Genomic DNA, 25,402 nt, shown 5'->3' with positions numbered 1-25,402 from the left:
AAAAGTCTGGCTAGGGGTTCATCTATTTTGTTTATTTTCTCAAAGAACCAGCTTTTGGTTTCATTAATTTTTTTCTATTTTATTCTTCTCAATTTTATTTGTTTATTCTCTGATTTTTATAATGTCCCTCCTTCTCCTGACTTTGGGCCTCATTTCTTCTTTTTCCAGTTTCAATAATTGTGAATTTAGGCTGTTCATTTGGGATTGTTCTTCCTTCTTTAAATAGGTGTGGATTGCTATATACTTTCCTCTTAGAACTGCTTTTGCTGCTTTCCACAGAAGTTGGGGCATTGTGCTGTTATTTTCATTTGTCTCCATATATTGCTTGATCTGTTTTAATTTGGTCACTGATCCATTGATTTTTTTAGGAGCATGTTGTTAAGCCTCCATGTGTTTGTATGCCTTTTTCTTTTCTTTGTACAATTTATTTCTAGTTCTATACGTTTGTAGTCTGAGAAGTTGGTTGGTGCAATTTCAATCTTTTTTAATTTACTGAGGCTCTTTTTGTGGCCTAGTATGTGGTCTCTTCTGGAAAATGTTCCATGTGAGCTTGAGAAGAATGTGTATTCTGCTGCTTTTGGGTGGAATGTTCTATAGATGTCTGTTAGGTCCATCTGTTCTATTGTGTTGTTCAGTGCCTCTGTCTCCTTACTTATTTTCTGTCTGGTTGATCTGTCCTTTGGAGTGAGTGGAGTGTTGAAGTCTCCTAAAATGAATGTGTTGCATTCTATTTCCCCTCTTAAATTCTGTTAGTATTTATTTCACATATGTAGGTGCTCCTGTGTTGGGTGCATAGATATTTATAATGGTTATATCCTCTTGTTGGACTGACCCCTTTATCATTATGTAATGTCTGTCTTTGTCTCTTGTGACTTTCTTTGTTTTAAAGTCTATTTTGTCCAATACAAGTACTGCAACACCTTCTTTTTTCTCCCTATTAGTTGCATGAAATATCTTTTTCCATCCCTTCACTTTAGTCTGTGTATGTCTTTGGGTTTGAAGTGAGTCTCTTGTAGGCAGCATATAGATGAGTCTTGCTTTTTTATCCATTCTCTAACTCTGTGTCTTTTGATTGGTGCATTCAGTCCATTCACATTTAGGGTGATTATCTATAGATATGTACTTATTGCCATTTCAGGCTTTAGATTCATGGTTACTAAAGGTTCAAGGGCCGCCTTTTTAGTATTTAACCATCTAACTTAACTCACTTATTATGCTATTATAAACACATTCTGATGATTCTTTATTTCTCTTCCTTCTTTTTCTTCCTCCTCCACTTGTTATATGTTAGGTGTTTTATTCTGTACTCTTTGTGTTTCCCTTAATAGATTTTGTGGATAGCTGATTTTATTTTGCATTTAATTTGTATTTAGTTGGGCTGCTTCCTTTGCTGTGATTTTATTTTTTCTGGTGACACCTATTTCACCTTAGGTGTACTTCCATCTAGAGCAGTCCCTTTAAAATACACTGTGGAGACAGTTTGTCGGAGGTAAATTCCCTCAACTTTTGCTTATATGGGCATTGTTTAATCCCACCTTCGAATTTAAATGATAATCATCCTGGATATAGTATTCTTGGTTCGAGGCCCTTCTGTTTCATTGTATTGAATGTATCATACCATTCCCTTCTGGCCTGTAAGGTTTCTGCTGAGAAGTCTGATGATAGCCTGATGGGTGTTCCTTTGTAGGTGATCTTTTTTCTCTCTCTGGCTGCTTTTAATACTCTGTCCTTGTCTTTGTTCTTTGCCATTTTAATTATTATATGTCTTGGTGTTGTCTTCCTTGGGTCCCTTGTGTTGGGAGATCTGTGGACTTCCATGGCCTGAGAGACTATTTCCTTCCCCAGATTGGGGGAGTTTTCAGCAATTATTTATTCAAAGACACTTTCTATCCCTTTCTCTCTCTCTTCTTCTTCTCATACCCCTATAATGCGAATATTGTTCTGTCTGGCTTGGTCACACAGTTCTCTTAATGTTCTTTCATTCCTAGAGATCCTTTTATCTCTCTCTGCTTCAGCTTCTCTGTATTCCTGTTCTCTGATTTCTATTCCATTAACAGTCTCTTCCACCTCCTTCCGCTTAATATCCTTAAATGCTCATAAATCCTTATATTGTTTGTTTCATTTCTGTTATCTCCCTCTGGAATTCATCCCTTAGCTCTTGAATATGTCTCTTTAACTGCATCAGCATGCTTATGACTTTTATTTTGAATTCTTTTTCATGAATATTGGTGATTTCAGTCTCCCAAAGCCCTCTGTCTGATGTTTGAGGGTTTTTGGATTGACCAAGGTTCTCCTGCCTTTTCACGGTGATGGGAGTGGTCACCAGCAAGTGTCGTGTGTGTCAAGTGGGAGAACAAAGTCCCTTCATGCTTGCTGGTCGCCCTGCCTGTCTCCACTGTCTGCGCCAGTTAACCACGCACAGGGAGAAGCCTCTGGGTTAATCCCCTAGGCTACTGTGGGCACGGCGGCCCTTGGGATGGCCTAGGGCACTGGCAGTGGTCACTGGTGAGCGGCGTGTGTTCTGCTGTGAAAACAGAACTCCTTCATATCTTCCGGACTCTATGCCGGTCTCTGCTGTCTGTGCCAGTCAACCACATGCAGGGAGCAGCCTCTGGGTCTGGGCCGGTTAGCTGTGCACAAGGAGAAGCTTCTGTGTTAAGCTGTGTGGTTGCTGTAGGTGGGGGGGGGCTGTTCTCCAGCTGCTCCACAGCAATGGCGGGTCAGCTGGTTTGCTTGCAATGCCAGTGCTGCTGAATGAACACCAAGCTGCTTATCACCATGAGGGGCTTTGGAGCTGTGTTGCCACCCAGGGGGTTAGGGCACCTGAAGTTCCTTAAAGTTCCTAGACTGCTGGGCTGAGTGTGCCAGGACAATGTTGTCTATCTGTTAAACCCTTGTCCCTTTAAGACTTTTAAAACACCTGCTTTACTTTTGTCCCAGGGCAGCCGGCTGTGGGAACCTGTTCGCAATCTTAGTCTCAGATTTTGCTTTTCTGCTCCTCTAATATCCAGAGCACCATGCAATATGGGTCTGTGCTCCTGGGGCAGATTACTAGGGCTGGTTATTTAGCAGTCCTGTGCTTCCACTCCCTCCCCACTGTGACTCCTTTCCTGAGAAAGCCTCAGAAAAGCCTCAGGAATTCCATGTACTGGTATCTCTTCCAAGGCCTGGCATGCTGGGTGAGCTGGGGTCGGGGGAGTGCTCAGGTCCTGCCGGGTCATGGCTTTGTATCTTACCCTTCTCCATGAGATGTTGAGTTCTTGCAGATGTAGATGTAGCCTGACTCGTGTTCTGTATCTTCTGGTCACTCCTTTAGGAATAGTTGTATTTGCTGTATTTTCAAAATATATATGGTTTTGGGAGATTTCCACCACCCTACTCATGCCACCATCTTTTCCTCACCCTCAATGCCTCTGAATTTCAAAAGAACTTTTGAACACTAAATCTTAGCACTTAGTCATTCACTCAACACATGTTTACTGAGCACCTACTAAGGCTCACTGTGCTAGGAATACTGAAAAGAAATATATTGACTTCATAGAGCTCAGACTCTAGCAGACGAGAAAGACAAACAAGAAATTTCCTGCCAAATATCTTTTAAGCACTTGGTACATCAGAGCTTTCAAACTAAATTAACAAGTGGCCTGTTTTTCTCTTTGCAGTATGTCAAGGCTAATAATCCTTGGGGCTCTGTTTCCTACCTAACCAGGGAACACCAGAATTCTTACAATCCTTCACATTTTCAGAGTTAGGCAAAAGGGCAGTGTTGGGCATCCTGCATGTCAAGGAGGCCCTTAACAGCACTGGTGGCCTTCCTGGTCCCTGGAGAAGTCTTGTCAATTCTAGATCCCTACTGCCCAGAAGGAACTGGTGATCGCTGGGCTTCAGGCTGGGAAAAGGGGCATTGTGGGTCATTGCACTCACAGGCAAATCAGTTCAGAGAGTTAAAAATGTACTCAGATATGTGGAGAGAACCTCCAAAAGTAGCTTTGGATTTTCATGCTGCTGTATTCATATTGTTTAATAATTTTGAATTGCAGGATCTCTTCCTGTATGGACCCAAATTTCTGAGAAAGCCTCAGGAATTCCATGTACTGGTATCTCTTCCAAGTCCTGGCACAGAAGCAGGAACTTCCTCCAGATTTCATCTTTAATCTGTTTTGCATTCAGTCTTAATGATTTGAGAAGGTGCTTCTCAAACTGTGTTCTATAGACCCTAGTTCCAAGGGGTGGTAATGGGTGCTGCAGAATATAATTTTAGAAACGTTGTCTTAAGAGATTGGTCTTGGTGAATGGTTTCTGGACTAAGGACATAATTTTGAACTTTAAGGGCTGTATCTGAGACAAATGACTCTTTGCCAAGGATACCACTGTGTGCAAATTACAGAAAACATAAAGAGCAGATGGATTCTTAATTGGAGGGAGGAAAATTGATCTGAACTTAAGAGGCAGGTAGAGATAAATATTTTGATTGGAAAGAAAGTCACAGGATTTATATGGCTGACATATAATACACCCCCATAATTTTAAGGACCTTCTTCCTTTCTATTCTGCCAGTGGAGACATCATCCAATCTCATGTAGATACTTGGGGCGGAAGCTATGTGAAACCTGAGGCTGGTTAATGCAACGGTGTCTCATCTCCCAGGTCCTTTCAGTCTGCAATCAGTTACATGTCCTTCACTCTAAACTTCCTGTCACAACTTTATGTCTTCCTGTCTCCCTCTTACCCAGCTTGCTTACCGGAATTCGCTGTATTTTGCTAGACTCTATGGTGAAGCCTATGATTCTTCTACAAGACAAGTATAAGGCTGATAAACATATTGGCTTCATTTGCTGATGTAACAACCACAAACACAGTGGCTTAAAACAACACAAACTTATTATCTTACAGTTCTGGAGTTCGGAAGTCCAAAACTAGGTGATGGGGCTAAAATCAAGGTGTTGGCATGGCTGATTCCATGTGAAATACTCTGGAGGAGAACATGCTTTTCCAGTTTTTAGAGGCTGCTCATCTTCTGTGGCTCATGGTCACATCACCAAAACCTCTGCTTCTGTTATCACATATGCTGTCTGACCCTGACCCTTCTGCCCCCCTCTTACAAGGGAAACTTGTGATTATATTGGACCCACCCAGATAATCCAGAATAATCTCCCATCTCAGGATCCTAAATTTAATCAAATCTGTAAAGTCCCTTTTGCCATGTAAGGTAGCATATTCACCAGTTCCAAGGATTTGAACATAGATGTCTTTGAGGAGTCATTTTTCAGCTGACTACAGTTGGGAAGAGGATAGAGTTTTGCATTGATTCAATTCTCTATTGACATTTCCAGACCATTGCTGTATAGAAGGCATCAATAAATTTTTCCATAAAGGGCAGACAGTAAATACTTTAGGCTTTGTAGGTCAAGAGGCAAAATTCTGAGGATATTATACAGGTAGTTGTAAAACCACTTAAATGTAGCTATTTTAAGATGTAAAAACCATTTTTAGCTGACAGGTGGTACATAAACAGGTGGCAGGCTGGATTCGGCACATGGGCTGTAGATTGCTAAATTTTGTTCTACAGTCTCATAAAAGATTTCCTTAGAAGCTTGTGCCATTCAGCTAAGTCACCTCTACTTTAACTTGCCTTTGTCACTTACAGATCTCCTGGTCACTCTTCAATACGTATTGATGGATCACCCACCTGGAGATGTATCCAAAAAGTCAGAACAACCTCTTGAGTCCTGGATGTGCAAAAGCCTCATTTGGCAAAGTAACATTAGCATCATAAAGAGAGAATATGCTTCTGTTCATGCATCTCCTTTCTGTCTAAAGTTACTGATTTGGAAATGCATTCTTTCCATTCAAGGAATTCACTTGGACATATCCAGATATTGCACAAGTGGCAACAGTTTTCCATTCCAGAGACATATATGAGATTTGGTGTCATAGCATGGCATAATGCATCAAATACTCTCCATGAAAAGATGAGGGACCATGGATTAAAAGACACAGATTTTTAGGAGTACAAAGGAAAATTTTTAGTTCATCACCTGGTCTTTTCAACTATGTGGAGCTGATTGCATTCTGAGTCTGAATGGACTTAGAAATATGGTATCTGGCCTCAGGCACAGAGAAATCTTTCTTCTTAGCTCCTGGTGAGACGGACCATGGGCGTAGACAGAATAGGGTGAGAGCCTCTGGGAAAAGCAAGGCAAGATATTTACAGTGAGAGCAATCTAACTACATGCAAGGAAACCCCCTACCAAAACTCTGTTTTAAACATTAAGCTCTAGGGTTATTCTTCGGTGAGATCAGTTAATATTCCCCACATAAAGAAGAGTGCACATGCTTTTTTTTTTGAAATTGAAATTTTACATTTAATACTGTAGTGTCACACATCAATTGGGAAAACGCAGACTTTTTTTAATACAAAGTGTTGGGACAATTAGATAACCATTTGAAAAATATAAATCTGTTTCTCACATCATACATTAAAATAAGCTCCAAATGATGTAGATACATAAATATTTTAAAAAATACATGTTATCGAAAGAAAACCTAAGCAAATCCTTCGTAATTCAGAAGTGAGAAATTTGGAAAATCCTTTCTAATGGTAGAGGAGCACTTTTCTGGGGAATCTGGGAGGGAATATATTTCTTGTCTTTTCCAGCTTTTAAAAGCTGGCCACATTCCTTGGCTCGTATCACTAAGACCTTCATTTTGAACTTCATGAATCTTTCCCTCTGACTTTCACCTTCCTGCTCCCCTCTTATAAGGACACGTGATTAAACTGGATATAATTCCTCCATCTCAGGATCTTTGAAGCACATGCTTTTATTATGCTAATCATTTATAATCATGTATAAGATTCACTTTAGCATGCTAAAAGGCCCAGGCCTATGTGCTGTCTTTCCTCCTTCAGATCTGATGAGGTGATTCCTCAAACCGGGCAACTAAATTAGAAAGTAAGTCCAGGCATAAGCAACATAGTAAAAGGCAAGAAAGATTCCACCTTAAAGACAAGATTGCATTTTAATACCCAAGAAGTTAAGAAGTTAGAATTCTTAAATTACTCTTTAGCAAACAATACCTCAGCCCACCTTGGGGGTTGGGCAGGCAGCCTTGATTAATATGCTCCCAGACCAAGAGCTAGTATCTCAGGGAAAAATCATCAGAGCAGGAAGTTGCATGTGTTAATTCTAAACATTCAAGGACCACTTAACAAGTCCACACACCTAAGCCTTTTTTCATGTTCTCAAAAATCCTCAACTGCCTATAAAACCCCTGGACAACACACCACCCGGATCTCTTGTCCCCTCCTGGCATGAGCCAGGAGCTCTGTCCTTTCACTTTATCTCTAAATAAAAGCCTGTACCTTGCTCTCCTACCTTGAGTGTTTGTGAAGCTCATTCTTCTGCTTCCTGAACAAGAAACCTGGCATCACTGAGCAGGTTGCTTGCTTATGTTCTTCAAATGCAAGCCAGAGGTGCAGGTCCTTTTTAATTTCATTGTTGCCATATTAGGCCCAGATCTCTACCTACTGCTGACAGAAAGAATGCAAAGCGGCATATATAGCTAGGAAAAGAAACTCTCACATGGGAGTTTCCCCCTTCAGGGACTGAATGATGGTTTTTCCTAAAGAAAGGAAATTTTAAAATGCATCAGGGGTCAAGCACTTCAGATCAATTGAGGCCATGATGATCTTGAAAGCAGGAATAATAAAAAGGATATATGATGTGTGACTATTTTGGAGGCCCATGGGGCATGCTCCCAGTGTTAAGCTTTAAATGTTTCTTTTTATTTGTTCAAGCCTGCAGGACTGGAAAATTGGTAATCACTGAGGTTCAGAACAGCCTTTGTAATTTCAAAAAGGAACACCCATTTTTTAAAACCTGCAGGAATTTGTTAAGACTCTCGATGTTGATTGAACTTGGAAAGTGCACTCACAGTCCTACTACATGGTCACATCTGAGTTAATGCAGAAGATGGGGAGAGACTCTAAAGTTGAAAGAGACAAGGGAATGATTAACTAGTAGAAGAAAGAATAAATGAAGGCAGATAAAGCAGACCTGCATAAATATAAGAAAATCACAGTCTGTCACCAGGCTTGGTGTCTCAGTGGAGCAGCACACTACAATGAGACCTATTTCCCATTCTCTGAGACTTTGTGTTACTTTATTGCTTCAGAACTATTTAAAGAGAAGCTACTGTGAGACAGATACTGCTTGCATACTAAGAGTGCTGAGGCAGGTGAGATACAGGGCAGCTGTCAGAGGCCCAAAGATGGGTGCATAGCAGCCACATACAGTGTGAGCATGTAAGGAGCAGTGAGGACACATAGGAATATTTGACTCTGTCTGGATAAGGTTAAGGAAGATATTCTTATCCCAGGGTGAAAGAGCAATTCGCATCTTTAAAACTTGAACATATTCATGACTTTTTCAAATCAACAATTAGTATAAAGTGAGGACAAGATGCAGATTTTCAAGATGAGGGGAGACTATCCATCACCTTGAATTCAGGCTGATACTTCTGGTGCTGTATTTGTTTAATGTTGAATCCAGTATGTAGGGCAAGGATTTAATGTATCCTGATCCGTAAAGAGTGATTTGGGCTGGCAAACAATGAAAAAACTAACACCCCTCTTCTGACCACAGTTTGCAAGAGGAGTCCATTTTTCAATTTGTGTTATCTTAACATAGGTTAAGATAATGAGGAAATACATAAAAAATGAGGCTAATTTTGCTCTTACCAAAGCTGATTAGAAGAGGAAGTTTAGCTGCCTTTATCAGAACTGCCACTCTTATAAGAATGACAAATATATTAGAGTTAAAGGGAAGAATTATTGTGAAAAATGTATAAACAAATTTGAAAATATTTAGCAAGAGAGGAAATGCAAGGAACAAGTTAACTTTGAATCTAGCATGAATTATTGCAAAGGAAAATGTGTGACATCCTTGATGAGCATAAAGTAACTGCAGTTAAAATAACACTGTTAACAATGTTCTTTCATGATAAAAACTCTCAGGAAATACATGATATAGCCCATATATGACAAGCCCACAGCTAATATTATCCTCAATGGTGAAAGGCTAAAAACTTTTCCCTCTAAGATCAGGAACAAGACAAGGGTGCCCACTCTCACCACTCCTGTGCAACAGGGTACTAGAATTCCTAGACAGAGAGATCAGGCAATAAAGTAAATGAATAAATAAGTAAATAAATAAATGGCAGCCAAATTGGAAGGGAAGAAGTAAAATTGTCTGCAGAACACATGATCTAATACATAAAAAAACAAAAGACTCCACCAGAAATCTCTTAGAGGTAATAAATTCAGCAAAGTTGCAGGATGCAAAATCAAAATACAAAAATCAATAATATTTCTATACTAACAACAAACCATCTGAAAGAGAAATAAAGGAAACAATCCCATTTACAATATCATTAAACACATCAAAATACTAAGAAATAAATTTAACTAAGTAGGTGAGAGACCTGTAGAGAGAAAACTATAAGAGTTGATGAGAGAAATTGAAGAACACACAAATAAATGGAAAGATAGCCCATGTTCATGGGTTGGAAGAATTAATATTGTCAAAATGTCCATACTTCCCAAAGCCATCTCTAGGTTCACTACAACCCCTATCAAAATTCCAATGATGTTTTTCTACACAAACAGAAAAAACAAATCCTATAATTCATGGAATCACACAAGATGCCAAAGAGCCAAAGCAAGCTTGAGCAAGAAAAACAAAACTAGTCATGCCACTCCCTGGTATTCAAATTATATTACAAAACTATAGTAATCAAAACAGTATAGTGCTGGCATAAAAGCAGGCACATAGACCAATGGAACAGAATCATGAGCCCTGAAATAAACCCACAGGTACACAGTTAAGCAGTATTTGACTCCATAGGGAAAAGAGAGCATCTGCAATAAATAGTGTTGGGAGTATTGGCTGTTTACACGCGAAAGAATGAAACTGGACTCCCATCTTACACTACTCACAAAAATTAACTCAAAATGGACTAAAGACTTAAACATAAGACCTGATGCTCTAAAATTCCTGGGAAAAAAAACCATAGGGAAAAATCTCCCTGACATTGTTTTTTTAAGTCATTAATCCATTTTGGGTGCCTTTCTGTGTGGTTATTTGAAACCCAGGCTCCTTCTGTTTTGTGGCCCCACCAGCCCCTATAGCCTCAGAACTTTGCTGTATCTAGTGCTTCCAGTCAGCAGATAGGGACAAAGGGAGTATAGAGGGTCGTGTGGTAGCTTTTATGAGACGGGCAACATTGAAAGGCAAATGTCACTTAGGGAAGCCTGCTATATTCCATTGGACAGAACTTGATCATGTGGCCACATCTAACTACAAAAGAGACTGGGATATGCAGTCCGTCTGTATGCCCAGGAGGCAGAGGAAACAAGGTTTGATGACTACATCATACTCTTTATTACAGTTCAATAAATAGTTGCTGAAAGCTTATGATGTGACAAGCTCTGGGCATCCTGCTGGGACCCAAGATGAACAAGACAGACTCCCTGCCTTTAAGGCACCGATGGATAATTTCACAATGTGGTAAAAGCATTGATCATAGCAAGCACAGGATACATGAAAATGTAGAGGACAATACTTAGCCCAGACTGGAGAAGTCTTGTAAGGCCTTCTGGTGGATAAAACTCTGGTGCTAAGCCTTGAGGATGGGTAGAAAAGCAGAAGAAAGGGAGTGAAGGTAGGTATTTTTGGCAAAAGCAACAATCAGAATAAAGTGCAGAAGGGGGCTATAAGCAATTCAATATTGTTAGAGCAAAAGGAATGGGCATGGAAGGGCAGGAGATGAAGCTGCAGAGGCCTGCCATGGGGAGCCTGGTATGCTATCTAGAGGCATTCGGACATTTTCAATAAGCAACCAGAAGAAACAGGGGTAGGGGGGTGGCTCAAAAGAGGGATGGACATGTGAGTAGGTCACTTTTGTATTCAGGATGGCTTTGAGGGAGGCAAAACTTAAGAGAACAATTTGGAAGTTTTTCCAGTTGCCCAGGCAGGAGAATAATAAGGGCTTGAACTAGGTTGTAAAGGAAGGGTTGATGCAAGAAGTACAGATAACATAAAATTGGGAGGATTTGCTAATTGCTTACATGTGAAGGTTCAAGGAAAAGAAAGAGCGTGGAATCACTCCCAGGCTTCTGACTTGGGTAACCCTATACTTGTCTTATCATGCACTAACAGAAATGCACACCTACAACAAATACATGTAGAGCTGTAGGGCTAAGAGGTGAGTGCAGTTTGAGGCACTGTACAGTTATGTATTGTGTAACAAAGCACCTCAAAACTTAGTGGCATAAAAAAAACCACCAGTATATCGTGCTTATTGATTCTGTAGGCCAAGTAGTTGAACAGGACTCAGTAAGGATTACTTAGGTCTATTCCACAATGTCTGGGGCTTTGGCTTGGAAGAGTCGTATAGCTGGAATCACATGGGGATTTCTTCACTCCCATGCTGGGGCCTTGATGGGAATGAATGGAAGCTTGAGTTCAGCATCCTAGCCTCTACCTACCAGATGCCAATGGCATCCACACACTCACTTGTGATAAATGAAATGACTCCCTGGCATTGCCAGTATTTCCTGTAGGATAACTGTCTTCTATGGTTGAGGCCAGGTGGGCTGCATGTGAGTATGAAATTTAGCCAGATCTGGCAAGAGACATTATAAATCACCAGCATGTAAGGGTTATGAGAGTCATTGCAACATATATTTTCAGGATCTGTGGAATGAGATCAGTGGGTCAAAGTTAGAAGGATAGACTCATTGAAGAGGATGAGGAAAAGAGAACTAAAAGTCACAAGAAATAGCAGGAAAACACAAGGAAGACAGGAAAAAGTGATGAGTGGCTGTTGTTAGTGTCTGCCTAGCACTTTATTTCTATTTTCTTCTTAGCCAAACTCACCCGCTGGGTCACAATGGCTGCTCTGTGGAAGGGCACACTACACAAGTTGGGCCAAGTAGTCCTTCCCTGTGATTTTACATTTTGCACCTTTAAACAAGATGTTTCTTTCCTCTGTCCTTAGGCAAGAATGATGCAAATCCAGAAGTGCCTATACATGCCCTGCCAATGACAAAGGTTCAGCCAAGTGGGTTTATATGTGCCCAGTGGATAATGATCACAGTACCACAGAGCAGAAGTGGCTCTTAAGGACAGCTGGTGGGAGCTTGCTAAGCATCTACACTGCAAACATCTTTTCAGATATTTAACTGTCAACCAATACTTTTCTGTGGGGCCATGGAAGAACAGGGGCGGTGCAACAAAAGTGTTCCTTCCATGCTGTCTTCTGAAACCATGCCACACACACACACACATCCTTGTGAGTTCCATGGTTGCTTGATCAGTAGCAAGCAATCCAACAAATTTTACTTGTACAAGAGTGTTTTAATTTCAACTGCAGTGAAGAAAATGAGATAGGCAACAGAGAGAAGCAGAGATGAGAGCTAGGAAAGACTGACCTTTTGACAGTATTTGAGTCCCTGAACCCAGTCACCCCTGAAGCCAGAGCTCACTCTGCTCTTCCTGGTTTTGTGAAATCAGTAAATGCTCCGAATCTGACTATCCTTCTGTTGGAAATACAGGTATCCTAACACAGAAACTGGAACAAGGAGTGCGTGACAGACCTGAAATGTGGCACTGCTTGAGTCCGTGCAGGAAAGGCCACAGTGGAGGTGTCCGGATCATTCACTGAAAAGCTGGAATCCTTGGTATATGAAAGTGGAACACGTGGGTTAAACTGTTACCTACTATAGTATCTAGGTACCTAACTATTTTGTGCTTCAGGCCAAGTCCCTATTATCCTAAAATTGAAAACTTCATGGACTTGGTAGAAAAGCATGAGGATACTAGAGTGAGAGCTGGGCAAGCCAGGTATCCCAGAGTCATCCCCAACACCTCCACCCCTGTACAGTCCCCACGGCCCTGCCTAACAAGGGTCATATCCCTCCCCATTTTGGGTGCACGCTGGGATGAGGGCAGCTCCCCATTGTTTCACTTTTCTAAAAGACAGAGACCAAGAGAGATGATGCTAATCTAAAGCCCAGGGCATCTTGCTATCCTGAGGGACAGTGACTATGGTGGGTGTGGGGGGGACTCAATAATATGGGTGAATTTAGTGACCACAATGTTGCTTATGTGGAATGTTCATAAGATTGAATATCAATGATACCTTAATAAAAAAATAATAATAATAATCTAAAGCCCAGGGGAATGGAATGGTTCCTGCAAAGGGACTGAAATCACAATGGTGAGAACCCATATTCAGAGACTCTGATTTAACAAGATTTGGGACATTTGTTACTACCAATAAGGCCACCACAAATGACAGACAGGCCAGCTACCAGGGGTTTTGGGAAAACTGTATTGTCCCCTTGGCAAACAGATTTGTGATGTTCACTTCTCAGGACAGCCCTCCAAGCCCCTATCACAGAGTGGTGGGCTGCTAAAGCAGCAAAGTCTCCCAACCATCCTCTCAGGCAGGGCGATGAAGCCAATGGACAGCAAAGATCCTCCCAATAGGAAGGCTGTAGAGGATTCAGGCAGGCTGATCAGGGAACTTACTGCATGCCAAGAGAAGGTATCCACCAGACAGATAGAACTCACAACTCCCGTCTGTCTATCAGGCTGGAGGATGTCGCTTTTTCCTCTGCAAACCGTTTCTAAATGGGGCACATTCAAGCTTGCCTCTCTTCCTTTCTACCAACTTGCCCTCCATATGGAGCCACCATCTTATCTTCAGCCTTAGGTAAGTCTTCTATTTCTCTGCTTAACAATCACCCAACTATAGTGTAACCATAGCATACAATATACAGAAAATGAAAAGCCCCTAATTACACTAAAGGCTATTTCTCCATTCTCCAGTTTCTCCATTTCTCCCAATTCTGCAGTTATTTGAAGGGTTTGGCAAAAACCATATCTAAATGTATACAAGCATTGTCATTTAAGGTAAGTATAACCATGGAGACAAGACACAAAAAAGATTTTATGTAAAATTTATTTTTTATCCCATCCTAATTTGGATTTTATTTTCACCTCCCATTCTGATTCTTTTCTTAGAAATCCAAATTTTTTTTAACAAAATGTTTAAAATCGCGAATATCTAGCATCGTAACAAAATTTCTTCTCTCCAAAAGGGGGGAAAACACAGCTGTAATTCTTACACAGGATTTTCAAATCTGCATGTTAATGTATACTTTATAGCCTATTTAAAATAAAACCATCATCCTTTAAGGTTATTGACATTTTCTAGTTCACTGACACATCTCCCATAATACATTAATTCTATTCATTTTCATGAATGAGGTGGGGATTATACTAAAAAATAGGATTTTTATCCCTGAGGTGCCAGTTAAAATGGACGAGGTTACCACTGCAACACAAGTTTTAAAAAATCAGCCTTAAATAATACACATGGGTCATGCTCTCTGGGTCTGAATCACCTCCACAGCATGGAGTCATTTCCTGGGTTAACTCCACCCTGGTATTCTGAGCCCTCATGCTATGATAATCTTTCCTTTTGTAAAGGAATAACACATAGCAATGAAGTTCGCAGAAATTTCTGAGATCCTCAGGAATCAAGAGAAACATCAGTCCTGTTTCTCTAATCTCCATCCACATTGTTGGAGAGGGTTTCTCAGCACCATTCCAAGCCCTGAAACGTAGGTGAGTAGATGCGGTTTTAATACTTTGCACCAATTTAGTCGCCCGGAGGAACCTGTGCTGTGGGCAGGAGCACATGTGTGAGCTGCGCGTCTAGGCCATGGGTGCAGAACCGTGTCCAGCTGTGGGCGGCAGCCCACGGACCTTCCCTGGCTCGCTGCTCTGCCCTAGTAGTAGCGGTTCAGGCTCCTGGCACAGGGGCCTTCAGCGTGGATGTTCATCCAGATCTCCCTGATGATGCGTTCCCGCTCCTCCAGCCGCTGGGCGCGCTGCAGTTCCTCCGCCGATGTGAAGACGTTCTTGTTCAAAGTCCTCTCGAAGCGGCGGTGTCTCCTGACCGACAGGTCGGATGCCGTGTCCAGGCTGCCATCCTCGCTGTCGCTGCTGTCACTGCTGCTCTCCGGCTCCTGCAGGACCTTCTTCCGGGGATGCCGCCGACAGTCTGTGTGGCACGAGATCCTCATTACCAAGGCAGCCAGGGTGAGGACCAGCCCGACGCACACGCCGCAAACAAAGTACAGAGCTGCTCGCTCTGGGTTCTCTGCAGGAGGAGGAAGAGGAAGAGAGCATTGAAAGATGCTGCCTCCATAAGCAGACAGCAAACGTGACTACAGCCCGCATTGCACGCCTCTCACCAGACCCCAAAGCTGTGGCGGTTACAAATAGGGCCTCCCCGTGGGGCAAACTGCATCATTTATTCAAAATATAATATAATATTGCATGGACCAGGGTCCAAGGTGAACGGGATTGTTTTACTATTCTTGCAACTTTAAATCTGAAATTATTTCAGAATGAAAAGTTAAAAGAAAGAAAAATATTATTTAGCACCTACATCAAGCAAGCAGCTGTGCTTAGGATGGCATTTAAGAGCTCTCTAAAGCCTAACTTCACCAACATCAGAAAAATCTTTGCTTCTGCATTTGCTCCAGCAATCCCTCAAATAATCTCTTCATCACACTTGTAGGTAGCTGCAGCATTTTTCTTAATGTTTAAATTTTTACTGAAGTATTGATCACAATCTCATATTGGTTTCAAGTATACCACACAGTGGTTCAACAGTTACCCATATTATTAAATCCTCACCCCCTCTAGTGCAGTTACTATCTGTCAACATAGGAACATGTTACAGAATCATTGTGCAGCTTCTTCCTTCCTTCTTCCCACCCTTCCTTTTTTGACAACAAATGTATAAAAAAAATCAAGGACAAAAATCTCCTTTATTCTAATATACCATCACAGGCCTAGTCAACAAATGTAGGCAGCTTTTAAGGTGCCGCCACCTCTTGGTATTCAGGCTTTTATGCAAGTTCCTCTCTTTGAGGACTGAAACTAGTAGGCTGGACCCAGTGACTCACTTCTAACAAACAGACATGGCAAAAGTGATGGATGAGTCTAAGATTAGATTATGTAAGACTTCCAACTTGCTAATGCTCCTCTCTGGCTTCTCACTTGTTCTCTCTGATGAAGCTAGCTGCCGTGTTGTGAGTTGCTCTACAGAGAGGCCTGTATATCCAGGAACAACGGGTAGCCTCTGGCTAACAGCCTGCAAAAACCAAACCATGCCAACAGCCATGTGAGTGAGTTTGGAATTGAATCAGTCCCAGGTGGAGCCTTGCGGTGTCCATAGCCCTGGCCTTGCAGCAATCTTGTGGGAGACCTTGAACCAGAGAACCCAGCTGAGCCGATTCTAGATCCTGACCCCCAGAAACTGAGAAATAATAGATGTGTGCTGCTTTAAGTCACTAAATTATGAGGTAATTTCCTATGCAGCAATAGGTAACCTGTATAAGCATAGATTGAAAGATTTGGAATGACCTCATCAGGTTAATTTGTCAGGGAGGAATTTGAGCTCTTCCTTGGTGAGAGAAGAAAATAACTACTCTGTTGATGAGCAGTATGCTCAGTGGATCTTGTGATGATACATGCATGATGTGCTTAACAGAATGAGAGCCTTTGGGGAAGCAGCTTTCCCTTTCTAGCTAAGCATCAGAACAAAGCAACATGCCTGGTCTTGAGTCACAGGGCACAGTCAATCCGAACAGACCCAAGATTGACATCAGCAAATCAATTTTCCATAATCTACATTCACTTGTATGTATGAATCAAAATATATATTGTTTTGTGGGTTTTTAAAGATTGTAAGTGGGATCATATCTGACACATATTTGCTTTGTAAAGTAAAGAATTGTTTCTTAGATTTCTAAATGTCAACAGCATCCTTTTTGATGGCTGTGTAGTGTTCTCTGGTACAGACACATCAAATAACCATTTCCTTATTGATAGCATATAAATCGTTGACAATTTTTCACTATTACAATCAACATCAGAGTCAATGTCCTTGTGTCCCTGTAAACATTTCTTTATGCACATGCAGAATTATTTCTAAAGGCTATTCATCTAGGAATAGAAGAGCTGCATCAAAGGACATAGGCACTCTGAAGTTTTATGCATTCTAAATTGAACCCCAAAAAGGTTCTTTCAGTCTGAACACAGCCTCCTGAACGCATGTATTTATACTCCATCCTGTTCTCTGAAACCCCCAAATGAGAGGGAGTTTCCTGGGGCTCACTAGGTCCTGAAGAGGAGACTCAGGGCTGATTTTCACAACATAATTTATGTGGTTTCTCTTCATCATTCTTCTGCAAAAATCAAAACTAGTTCTATCATGGTTGTTTTTTTCTCTTCTCTGCTCCAGGTCACTTCCTCTTGGCCAGTGATCCACCCCGGTCTTGACCAGATTCAGACAGCTGTTAATTGCCCAGGAAGCAAAATGGGGAGGGCCATTGTCGGTTGTTATCCCTCAATAAATAAAAATAAACACATTGCTGTATCTTGCTTCCTGCAGGGTCATTGTTTTCATGGGCAGGAAGAGGCCCTGTGTGGAGGTCCTGGGGCTAATTTCATTTGCACCCTCAGAGGTCAGATCATGCCCAGCAGACTGCTGGAGAAAAAAGCAACATGGCGCTGGCCAGCTCAGCTGGTCTCCGGGCAAGTCTTCCCCTGCCTGGACTTCCTTGCTGCCCCAGAGCTTGCAATCCCTTGATTGGAAAGGAAAATGTTTTAAAAATAAGATTTAAAGAGAATAGTGGGGTTTGTATAGAATCGGGGAGTATTCAGCATAATCTCTTCTCTGATCTCTTAAGGCATTGCAAGCAAGGATGTCTCTCTGTGGGAATCTGCCCACCCTCACTGGAAAAGGGAGATTCCTGCTAACACTTCTGCCTGCTCTGAAACGCTGGAGGCAGCTTCCTTCTCCTTCCATCACCAGGAGTTCTTCCTCAGAAGGAGTATTAGACAATCACTGTCTCCACTAGGCTGACTCTGGTGTATAATTCTCTGCTTTCACCTCTGTCTTCCCCCACCCTCCCCTCCAGGCACCCAGAAGAGCTTCCCTTCCCTTGCCCACCACCCTAATCCACCCCACTCACCTTTCCTCACCTGCGGAAAAGTGGGCAAGAGCCACTGTCCTAAAGCCTGAGGACTCAAGGGGAGCTAGGCAGAAAGCCCTGACACATTCCCTGATCTGGCTTAACCACTGCTGAAGTTGATACTGTATTCTGATGCTTTACTGGCTCCTGGAGCCTGGAAGGGAGGGTGTGAGTCATCAGCCCCTCCAATCTAGGCAGCACTTCATGCAGTTGTATTATAATAAGTTATCTGTTATCTTTCCCACACAGCACTGAGAAATTTGAGGGCAGAATCTGATTTACTTTGGATTTCCAGAGCACGTAGCACATGCCTTGCTCATGATGTGGATCTCACAAATATGGAATTAAATCTTGAATACACAGTTCCTCAAAGTCCAGTTAATAAGTGTATTACATGTGAATAAATGTTTCTAGATGTATGTATGCATATATGTATGTGTGTACATATAAATATGTATGTGTGTATGTATAATATCTGTAATAGTAAAACATTAAAAGAATAGAGGATCGAAAATATTTATAAAATCACCGTAATTTCACACCCTGAATGTAAACTACACACTATGTAGTGTAGTGAAGTAAATTTTCTTCTGTTCTTCATTTCTCTCATCCAAATATGTACATGTTTACTGACATTGACTTGGTTATAGTCAGAGTATATGTACAATTTATATATTCTAATCTGGATATACTTTTTTGTTTGCTTTTAAGAGTTTATTTTTTTATAGCAGTTTTAGGTTCTCAGAAAAACTAAGAGACAAGTTCAGAGAATCCCCCCCACAAACAACACATGTATACCTCCCCCATTATGACATCCCTATCGTCCACCAGAGGGGCACATTTATCACTATTGATGAACCAATACTGATACATCATAATCACCCAAGGTCCATAGTTTACATTGAAATGTTATACATTCTATGGGTTTGGACAAATGTGTAATGAATCCATCCCTACAGCATTGCACATAGAGTTCTTAGTGTCCTAAAAATCCTCTGTGCTCTGCCTATTCACCCCTCCCCCGAGGACGCACATATTATAAAATGTATAACATCTTCCTGTATTGCTGCCCCATGGTCTTCCCCTCAGTCATGCCTAACAATGGCCACGTAGTATCTATCCAGTGAATGCACCACAGGCTACAAAAATGGTCTCCTACCTTTGGATATCTAGGTTGTTGTAGATTTCTTTTTATTAAAAATAATGTTGGAAGATATGTATGAGAAGGTTCTACAATAGTATTTTCAAACTCTTGGAGTTTTGACAATCCAATAGATGAAAAACAGTATCTAAATGTTTTTTAATTTCTGTTATACTTGTTTCATTTGTTGTCTTAGAATGGATGCCCAGAAAGGAATCTTTGTGTCAAAGGGGATATGTATTTTTTATCTCAATACACATTGCCAAGTGGCTTTTTAAAAGTGGTACATTAATTTTTTAGCTCTGTATGAAAGTACCATTTTCAGCAAGCCTTCTCCAGGATGGGATATTCCAACTGTTACAAGTTTTTCAAATTTTATAGGTCAATAGTGGTTATTTATTCCACAAAAAATTTACCGTAAGCCAACAGTGCCTTCAGGGCTAGAGACACAAAAGTTCTGAGCCCTCATGGGATTCCAATATAAAAGGGACTAAAACAGAAACTACCATACATTCTCTAATCTCCAAATGTGTTATGGTAGGTTAGGCTACATCACTGCTGACAGCCTACCTTGTGCATGCCAGCCTCACAGGAAAAGTGATTCAAATTCTGGCTAACTACATCCAGTCTACACCACTGTACTTGCAATTACATATTCAAAGAGTACTGGTTAAAGTGAAAAAATAAATGACGCCCTCAAACTTCTGCAATGAAAAAAATTACTATAAGCAAAGCCAAAAGACAAATGCCAAGTGAGGAAAATATGTGAAATATGCAACAGACAAAGGGTTAATATATAAAGAGCACTTAGAGCATTGAGAGGAAGACCAACAACCATAAAGAACATGGTCAAAAGATATAAGCAGTTCACAGTAAAAGAAATACAAATGGCTCTTAAACATATGAAAAGATGCTCACCAAAAGCAGGGGTTGGCAGGTCATGGCTCACAAACCAAACCTGGCCACCACCTGCTTTGTTCCTGGCATATAACCATGCCCATTCATTTATGTTTTGTCTAGTCTGCTTTCATGCTACAGTGCAGAGCTGAACAGTTAGAACAGTGACTGCATGGCCCACAGAGTCAAAATTTTTTACTATCTGACCCTTTCCAGAACAAGTTTGCTGACCCATGACCTAGTGAAACAGAAATTAAATGACATTTGGATACTGTTTTTCATCTATCAGATTGTCAAAAATCCAAGAGTTTAAAAATACTGTTGTAGGACCTTCTCATACATATTATAAAGAATAAATCAGTTATGGCCATTTGGTGATACTTACCTTAATAATTTATAAACACTTTGATCCAGCAACTTGATTTTTGGAACTTTATTCTACAAATGCACTTGACTATGTATGTATGCCACAGTTTATTGCAATTCTGTTGCCCTGTTTGAAAAGATTTGAGCTATTCAGTGGCCACCAATAAAGGTTAGGTTAAACTATGGTTCATCTAAGGAGTAGTAGATAATTTTCTAAGAGAATGGGGAAAAGATGTCTATACCCCAATATGACATATCTTCATGATATATTGTTCCATGAAAAAAGCAAAGTATAAGTATGTATGCTATGATTCCTGTGTAAAAGGGGGAAGAATGAAACTGTGTTCACATTATCTTACACCTGCATAAAGAACCCTGGAAGGATGCAGAGAAACCTTGTGATGGGTAAAACTTGGGGACTGGACAGAGAGGGCAGCGAGGACAGAGAGAACTCTATGACTTCTCATTATTCATCTTTTCATGTTGTTTTGATTGCTGAGCTGTGTTCACTCATTCACTGATTCACTGAGCATCCAATAGATGCCAGGCACTATTCTAGGAGGTGAAGATATAGCAGTCAACAAAAGACACAAAAAATATCTGTGCTACTGGGAGCTTATACTCTAGCAGGGAGACAAATAAGAAACAAGATAAATAGATAAATAAAGTAGGTATGTTAGATGGTATAAGGTGATAGGGAGACAACAGAAAAAATAGGATGGAAGACTTGAAGTGTCACAAGTACACTGGGGATAGGGAGGTAGAGTGCCCAGAGGGAATCTCATTGAGAAGGTGATTTTTAAGGAAAAATCTAAAGGAAATAGAAGAGTGAGGAGGATAACACATTATTCAAAACATTACATTAAAGAACAATCATTCCATTTAATCTTTCTAACAACCCTATTAGAAGTTGTAAATTATTATATTATTATCCCAAGGGGCTGCTTGAAAACCATGGTAACAGAAATATTAACTCCAGTCCAAGATTTGAGAGAGTTCTGGAGACTAGGAGGGAGGAGGATGGTCTAGGATGAAGGAAGAATTCTTGTTAAAGGAAATGACTGCATAGGCAAAGAGATGAGAAAAGGCCCAGCAACTGGTTTAGAAAAACGGGAGTGAGATCTTGATCAGGAAGGTCTCATACTAAATGAGAGCATGGAGAAGTCAAGGTCAGTAACTAAAAGCCCTGGAAAGCCACATAAGAAACTGCAGATTGGGAACCTCACTATCCACACACCCCTTTTTCTTTGTCTTTATTCTAGAGTATGTTTGCTCAACCTCAGCATTGTTGGCATCTTGGACCAATTAATTCTTTGTAGTGGAGGATTATCCTGTATATTGTAGGATGTTTCTTCTCCCACTAGATGCCAGTAGCAGTCCCCCTGCCTAAGCTGTTACAACCAAATATGTCTCCAGACATTACCTGAAGTCCCCTGTAGGGCAAAATCACCCCTGGTTTATGAACCATTGATCTAGAGGCTGAAAAACTTAAAATTCTTATTTTTCCAGCCTGCCTTGTAGCTAGAGATGGCCATATGACACAGTTGTAGTTTTTTTTGGTATCATTAATGACACAGTTTTGACCAAAAAAATATGAGAGGAGATCTACTGGAATCTCCTTCCTTTTTAAGCCTCCAAGAATGAGGGCAAGAGCAATGGCAGCCACTCCGTAGCCATGTGATCACAAAAGAAAGCATATGAGAATCACGAGATGTTGGCCCGTACATTTTTGAGCCAACAGGTGTTTAAGCCATCAAGTGAGGTTTTCTATTATTTGCAGATAAAAGCAGTCCTGTTAAACCAGACAAAAGTGTCTGGGTTTTATCCCAGAGATAATGAAGATTCATTAATGGATTCTAAAAAATATACAGAATTACATCATCATACCTGTATGTTAGAAAAATCATTCTGCTATAAAACACAGACCATGAAGCAAGACTGGAAGCAGGTAGACCATGCACAATGCCATTAAGCCAGTGCAGACAAAAACACAATGAGGCTTGGACCAACTCTGTGGTGGTGAGAATGAAGTGGAGGGGACATGTTTGAGGGACATTGAGAGGCAAAATGGTCTGCCCCTAAGCAATTGCATATGGGTAGTGAAGAAAATGCATCAAAGGTTCAGAGTCATATTTCTGGGAGTACGTGATGCCCTAGATGGTACACAAAAGGAGGAGCATATTTAAAGAGAAGGATAATATTCCTTTCAGGACAGTTAGAATTTGAAATGCTTATGGCACATCCAAATGGTAATGTTCAGAGCATTTAGATACACAGGATTGGAAGTCAGAAAAAAGTGAGTGGTAATTTTTAAAATACATTCATGATACTCAAAATTTTAAATTCCAATAAGATAACATTAGTTACAAAGTAACATCAATGAGGTATAGAATATTTAAAAATATAGTAAAGCAAAATAAAATTAAAAATACACAGAGATACATTCATACACTTCTTGCATCCAGATACAATTTCAATAAAATGTAGCTATATATGCATGTGAGTATACACTCATAAATGGGATTAGGTTGCATATGCTGTAAATTAACAGGCTTTATTCACTTGACACATCATAAATATCTTTCTACTTCAATTAATATTCAATTATTTTTTTCTGTGTTTTACTATTATAAACAGTTCTGAGATTAATTGTCATCATAGTAAAAATTTTGCCCAAATCTCTACTTATTTTCTTAGGATAAATTCCTAGATGTAGAATGGCTGACTAAATGGTATATGTGTTTTTAAGGTGTTTGTTTTTGGGATTTTTTCCTGCAGATGTTCCCAAATCATTGTCTAGGGAGACTGTAGCACTTTACAATCCCAAAGCACAGTGTGTGGGTGCTCACATCCCCACAATTTCTCCAAAACAGAAGTCTTATACTTAATCATTCAAACTTTCGAGATTTTTATAAGAATGGTAATCTCGTTGTTTTCATTTTGCATTTAATTGCTTAAAAATTAGCTGCTTATGTGTTACAAGCAATTTGCATTTTTTCCTTCAGTAAACTGCTTATTCTTGTCCTTTGTCCACTTTTCTTTGGGGCACTTACATTTTATTGATTTGTGAGATCTCTTTAATAAACTTTAACCCTTCTTTGTTAATGTTACATCTTTTTCCTTTGTTTGCATTTACCATTTAACATTCTGATAAACAGATATTTTAAATTATTGGCATTGTCAAGTTTTGAAATGGTTATTGTGGAGAATGAGAACATGAGGTTTCCAAAGGCAAATGGAGAGAAGGAAGCACTGTCTGAAAGGCTTGGCCAAGGTTGGGTACTATGAGTTTCCAGTGGCTTCGATCTGCAAAGCTGCAGCAGCATTTGGTTACCTGAGGGCAGAGGAAGAAAGAGGGGAGAGAAGGATTTGCTTAGAGTGAGGGTTTTGCTTGTTGGTTTAATCAGAAACTGGACAAAGGAATTGGGGAGTTGTGTGTATTATCAAGTGCGTTGCTGAAATGACGGACCACGTGGACAAGATAAGAGGCAACTGAAGCACTGGGAGAAAATGAGGCATGGATGGAGTCAAGGACTGTATTGAAGACCAGATACAGCTAAATACCAACATGAGAGAGCTACAGGATTAAGAAATGTTCTACTATTTTCTTCTATTACACATTTCATTATTGCTTCTGATCAGTGTATTCTATTTTCTTCTTTTAAAACAACCATTATTTTTAATCTGCTATATTCACCTTCACACTTTAAAATTTCTTTATTCATTTTCTTCAGTCAGAGAGTGTTTCCTATCACACTCAGAATTGATTTGCAGCCATGAAGTCTGTTTACTGGATCTAACACATTTTATTTTGGTCACTCCACTTTGCATTTCCTTACATGTTCTTTTTAGCTCAGCACACACTTACTTAAAAGAAACTAAGATCTTCCTGAATCCCAAGCAATATATAATTCCAGAATATGGGATGGGAAGGAGAATGTCTGGAGAGGAGAGAAAAGCCAGGCCACCAGCCTTTCAGCCCAAACAAGATCACAAGACGCACGGTAAATACCAGACCACGCAATGAGTTAACATGGTCAGTGGTCACAACCCAGGGTATGCTGGCTGAAATGGAAAACTGCCAGGTACCTCCTGCTGAGCAGAGCTCCAAAGTACAGTGCCCTGTTTGTTCTCACCCAGCATACCTTCTTAACACAGCTGCTATACAAGTGTCTTTTCAGGCCTTGGAAATTCCAGACCCTCCCTGCCACCCCCCACTGCATTTGGGGGAATGTCTTCTCTATAGGGTTGGAGGGTTCATCATTCAATTGCTTGTGAAACACAACACAGAGTTTCAAACACCCCTTTGCGAACTCCAGCGTCCTTTCTCCCCAGTACAACCTCAGAGAAAGAGCAAAGCTGAGAAGTGCCTGGCACGTGAGTGCCTGGATGAGGAGGCCCCAGGCCCAGCCTTCCATAGGGAGGTGGAGCTGATGGATGATCTGGGCCTTTGCTGATCTGAGAAGGGAGAATTCTGCACTTGCAGTGCATGCAGAGCACATGCTGCATCTTGCCACCCACAAAAGAACCAGCCAAGCATGGCTCAGAAGGCCTCCTGTCTAAAACCAGGCTGTACAGTCATCCAAGATTCTCTCACAAAGAGAAGCCATGAGCTTCCTTTATCCTCAATCCTGACTCAGATCTGCCACTGTAAACAGAACTGTCAGGTTTTTCATCTGAGGTCACCACATCAGCCCTGGCTAGAGAACTAGAAAATAAAACCAGTCCTTGCTGAGAGGAAATCTAATCAGAATCGCAGTCCCTTCCTCTTTATACAGCATCCTGAGACATCGGGCAAAACAAAACAAGGGAAAAGCAAACTAAAACTCACAAAAGCGGCAGAAAATCAAATCGTCATTCAAACCACTGAGCATTTT

The 25,402-nt window shown here is 40.7% G+C and overlaps 2 protein-coding genes across 16 annotated transcripts in view; one reads left to right on the top strand and one right to left on the bottom strand.

The window, feature by feature from the left end:
* LOC108396799 (uncharacterized) overlaps positions 1–18,620 on the top strand; it is a 96,353-nt gene extending 77,733 nt beyond the window's left edge. The window contains exons 2-6 of one of the 4 annotated variants that reach the window (XM_073241939.1): positions 12,617–12,742; positions 13,658–13,779; positions 13,896–13,979; positions 14,559–14,696; positions 17,389–17,530. In XM_073241939.1, the coding sequence (XP_073098040.1) occupies positions 12,617–12,625 (9 nt within the window). In that variant the 3' untranslated portion in view covers positions 12,626–12,742; positions 13,658–13,779; positions 13,896–13,979; positions 14,559–14,696; positions 17,389–17,530. Of the gene's footprint in view, positions 1–12,616; positions 12,743–13,657; positions 13,780–13,895; positions 13,980–14,558; positions 14,697–17,388; positions 17,531–17,836 lie in introns of those variants that run through there. The other 3 variants (XM_073241940.1, XM_073241957.1, XM_073241949.1) reach the window with 3 other exon arrangements.
* The window catches only part of EVA1A (eva-1 homolog A, regulator of programmed cell death), a 59,847-nt gene continuing 48,455 nt past the window's right edge, over positions 14,011–25,402 (bottom strand). For all 12 annotated transcript variants that reach the window (XM_037027200.2, XM_073241978.1, XM_073241985.1 and 9 more), the window contains one exon: positions 14,011–15,234. In XM_037027200.2, the coding sequence (XP_036883095.1) occupies positions 14,861–15,234 (374 nt within the window). In that variant the 3' untranslated portion in view covers positions 14,011–14,860. The remainder of the gene's footprint in view (positions 15,235–25,402) is intronic.

This window comes from Manis javanica, chromosome 1 (genome assembly GCF_040802235.1).
Source record: "Manis javanica isolate MJ-LG chromosome 1, MJ_LKY, whole genome shotgun sequence".
NCBI lineage: Eukaryota > Metazoa > Chordata > Mammalia > Pholidota > Manidae > Manis > Manis javanica.
This window is presented reverse-complemented; position numbering and strand designations above follow the sequence as displayed.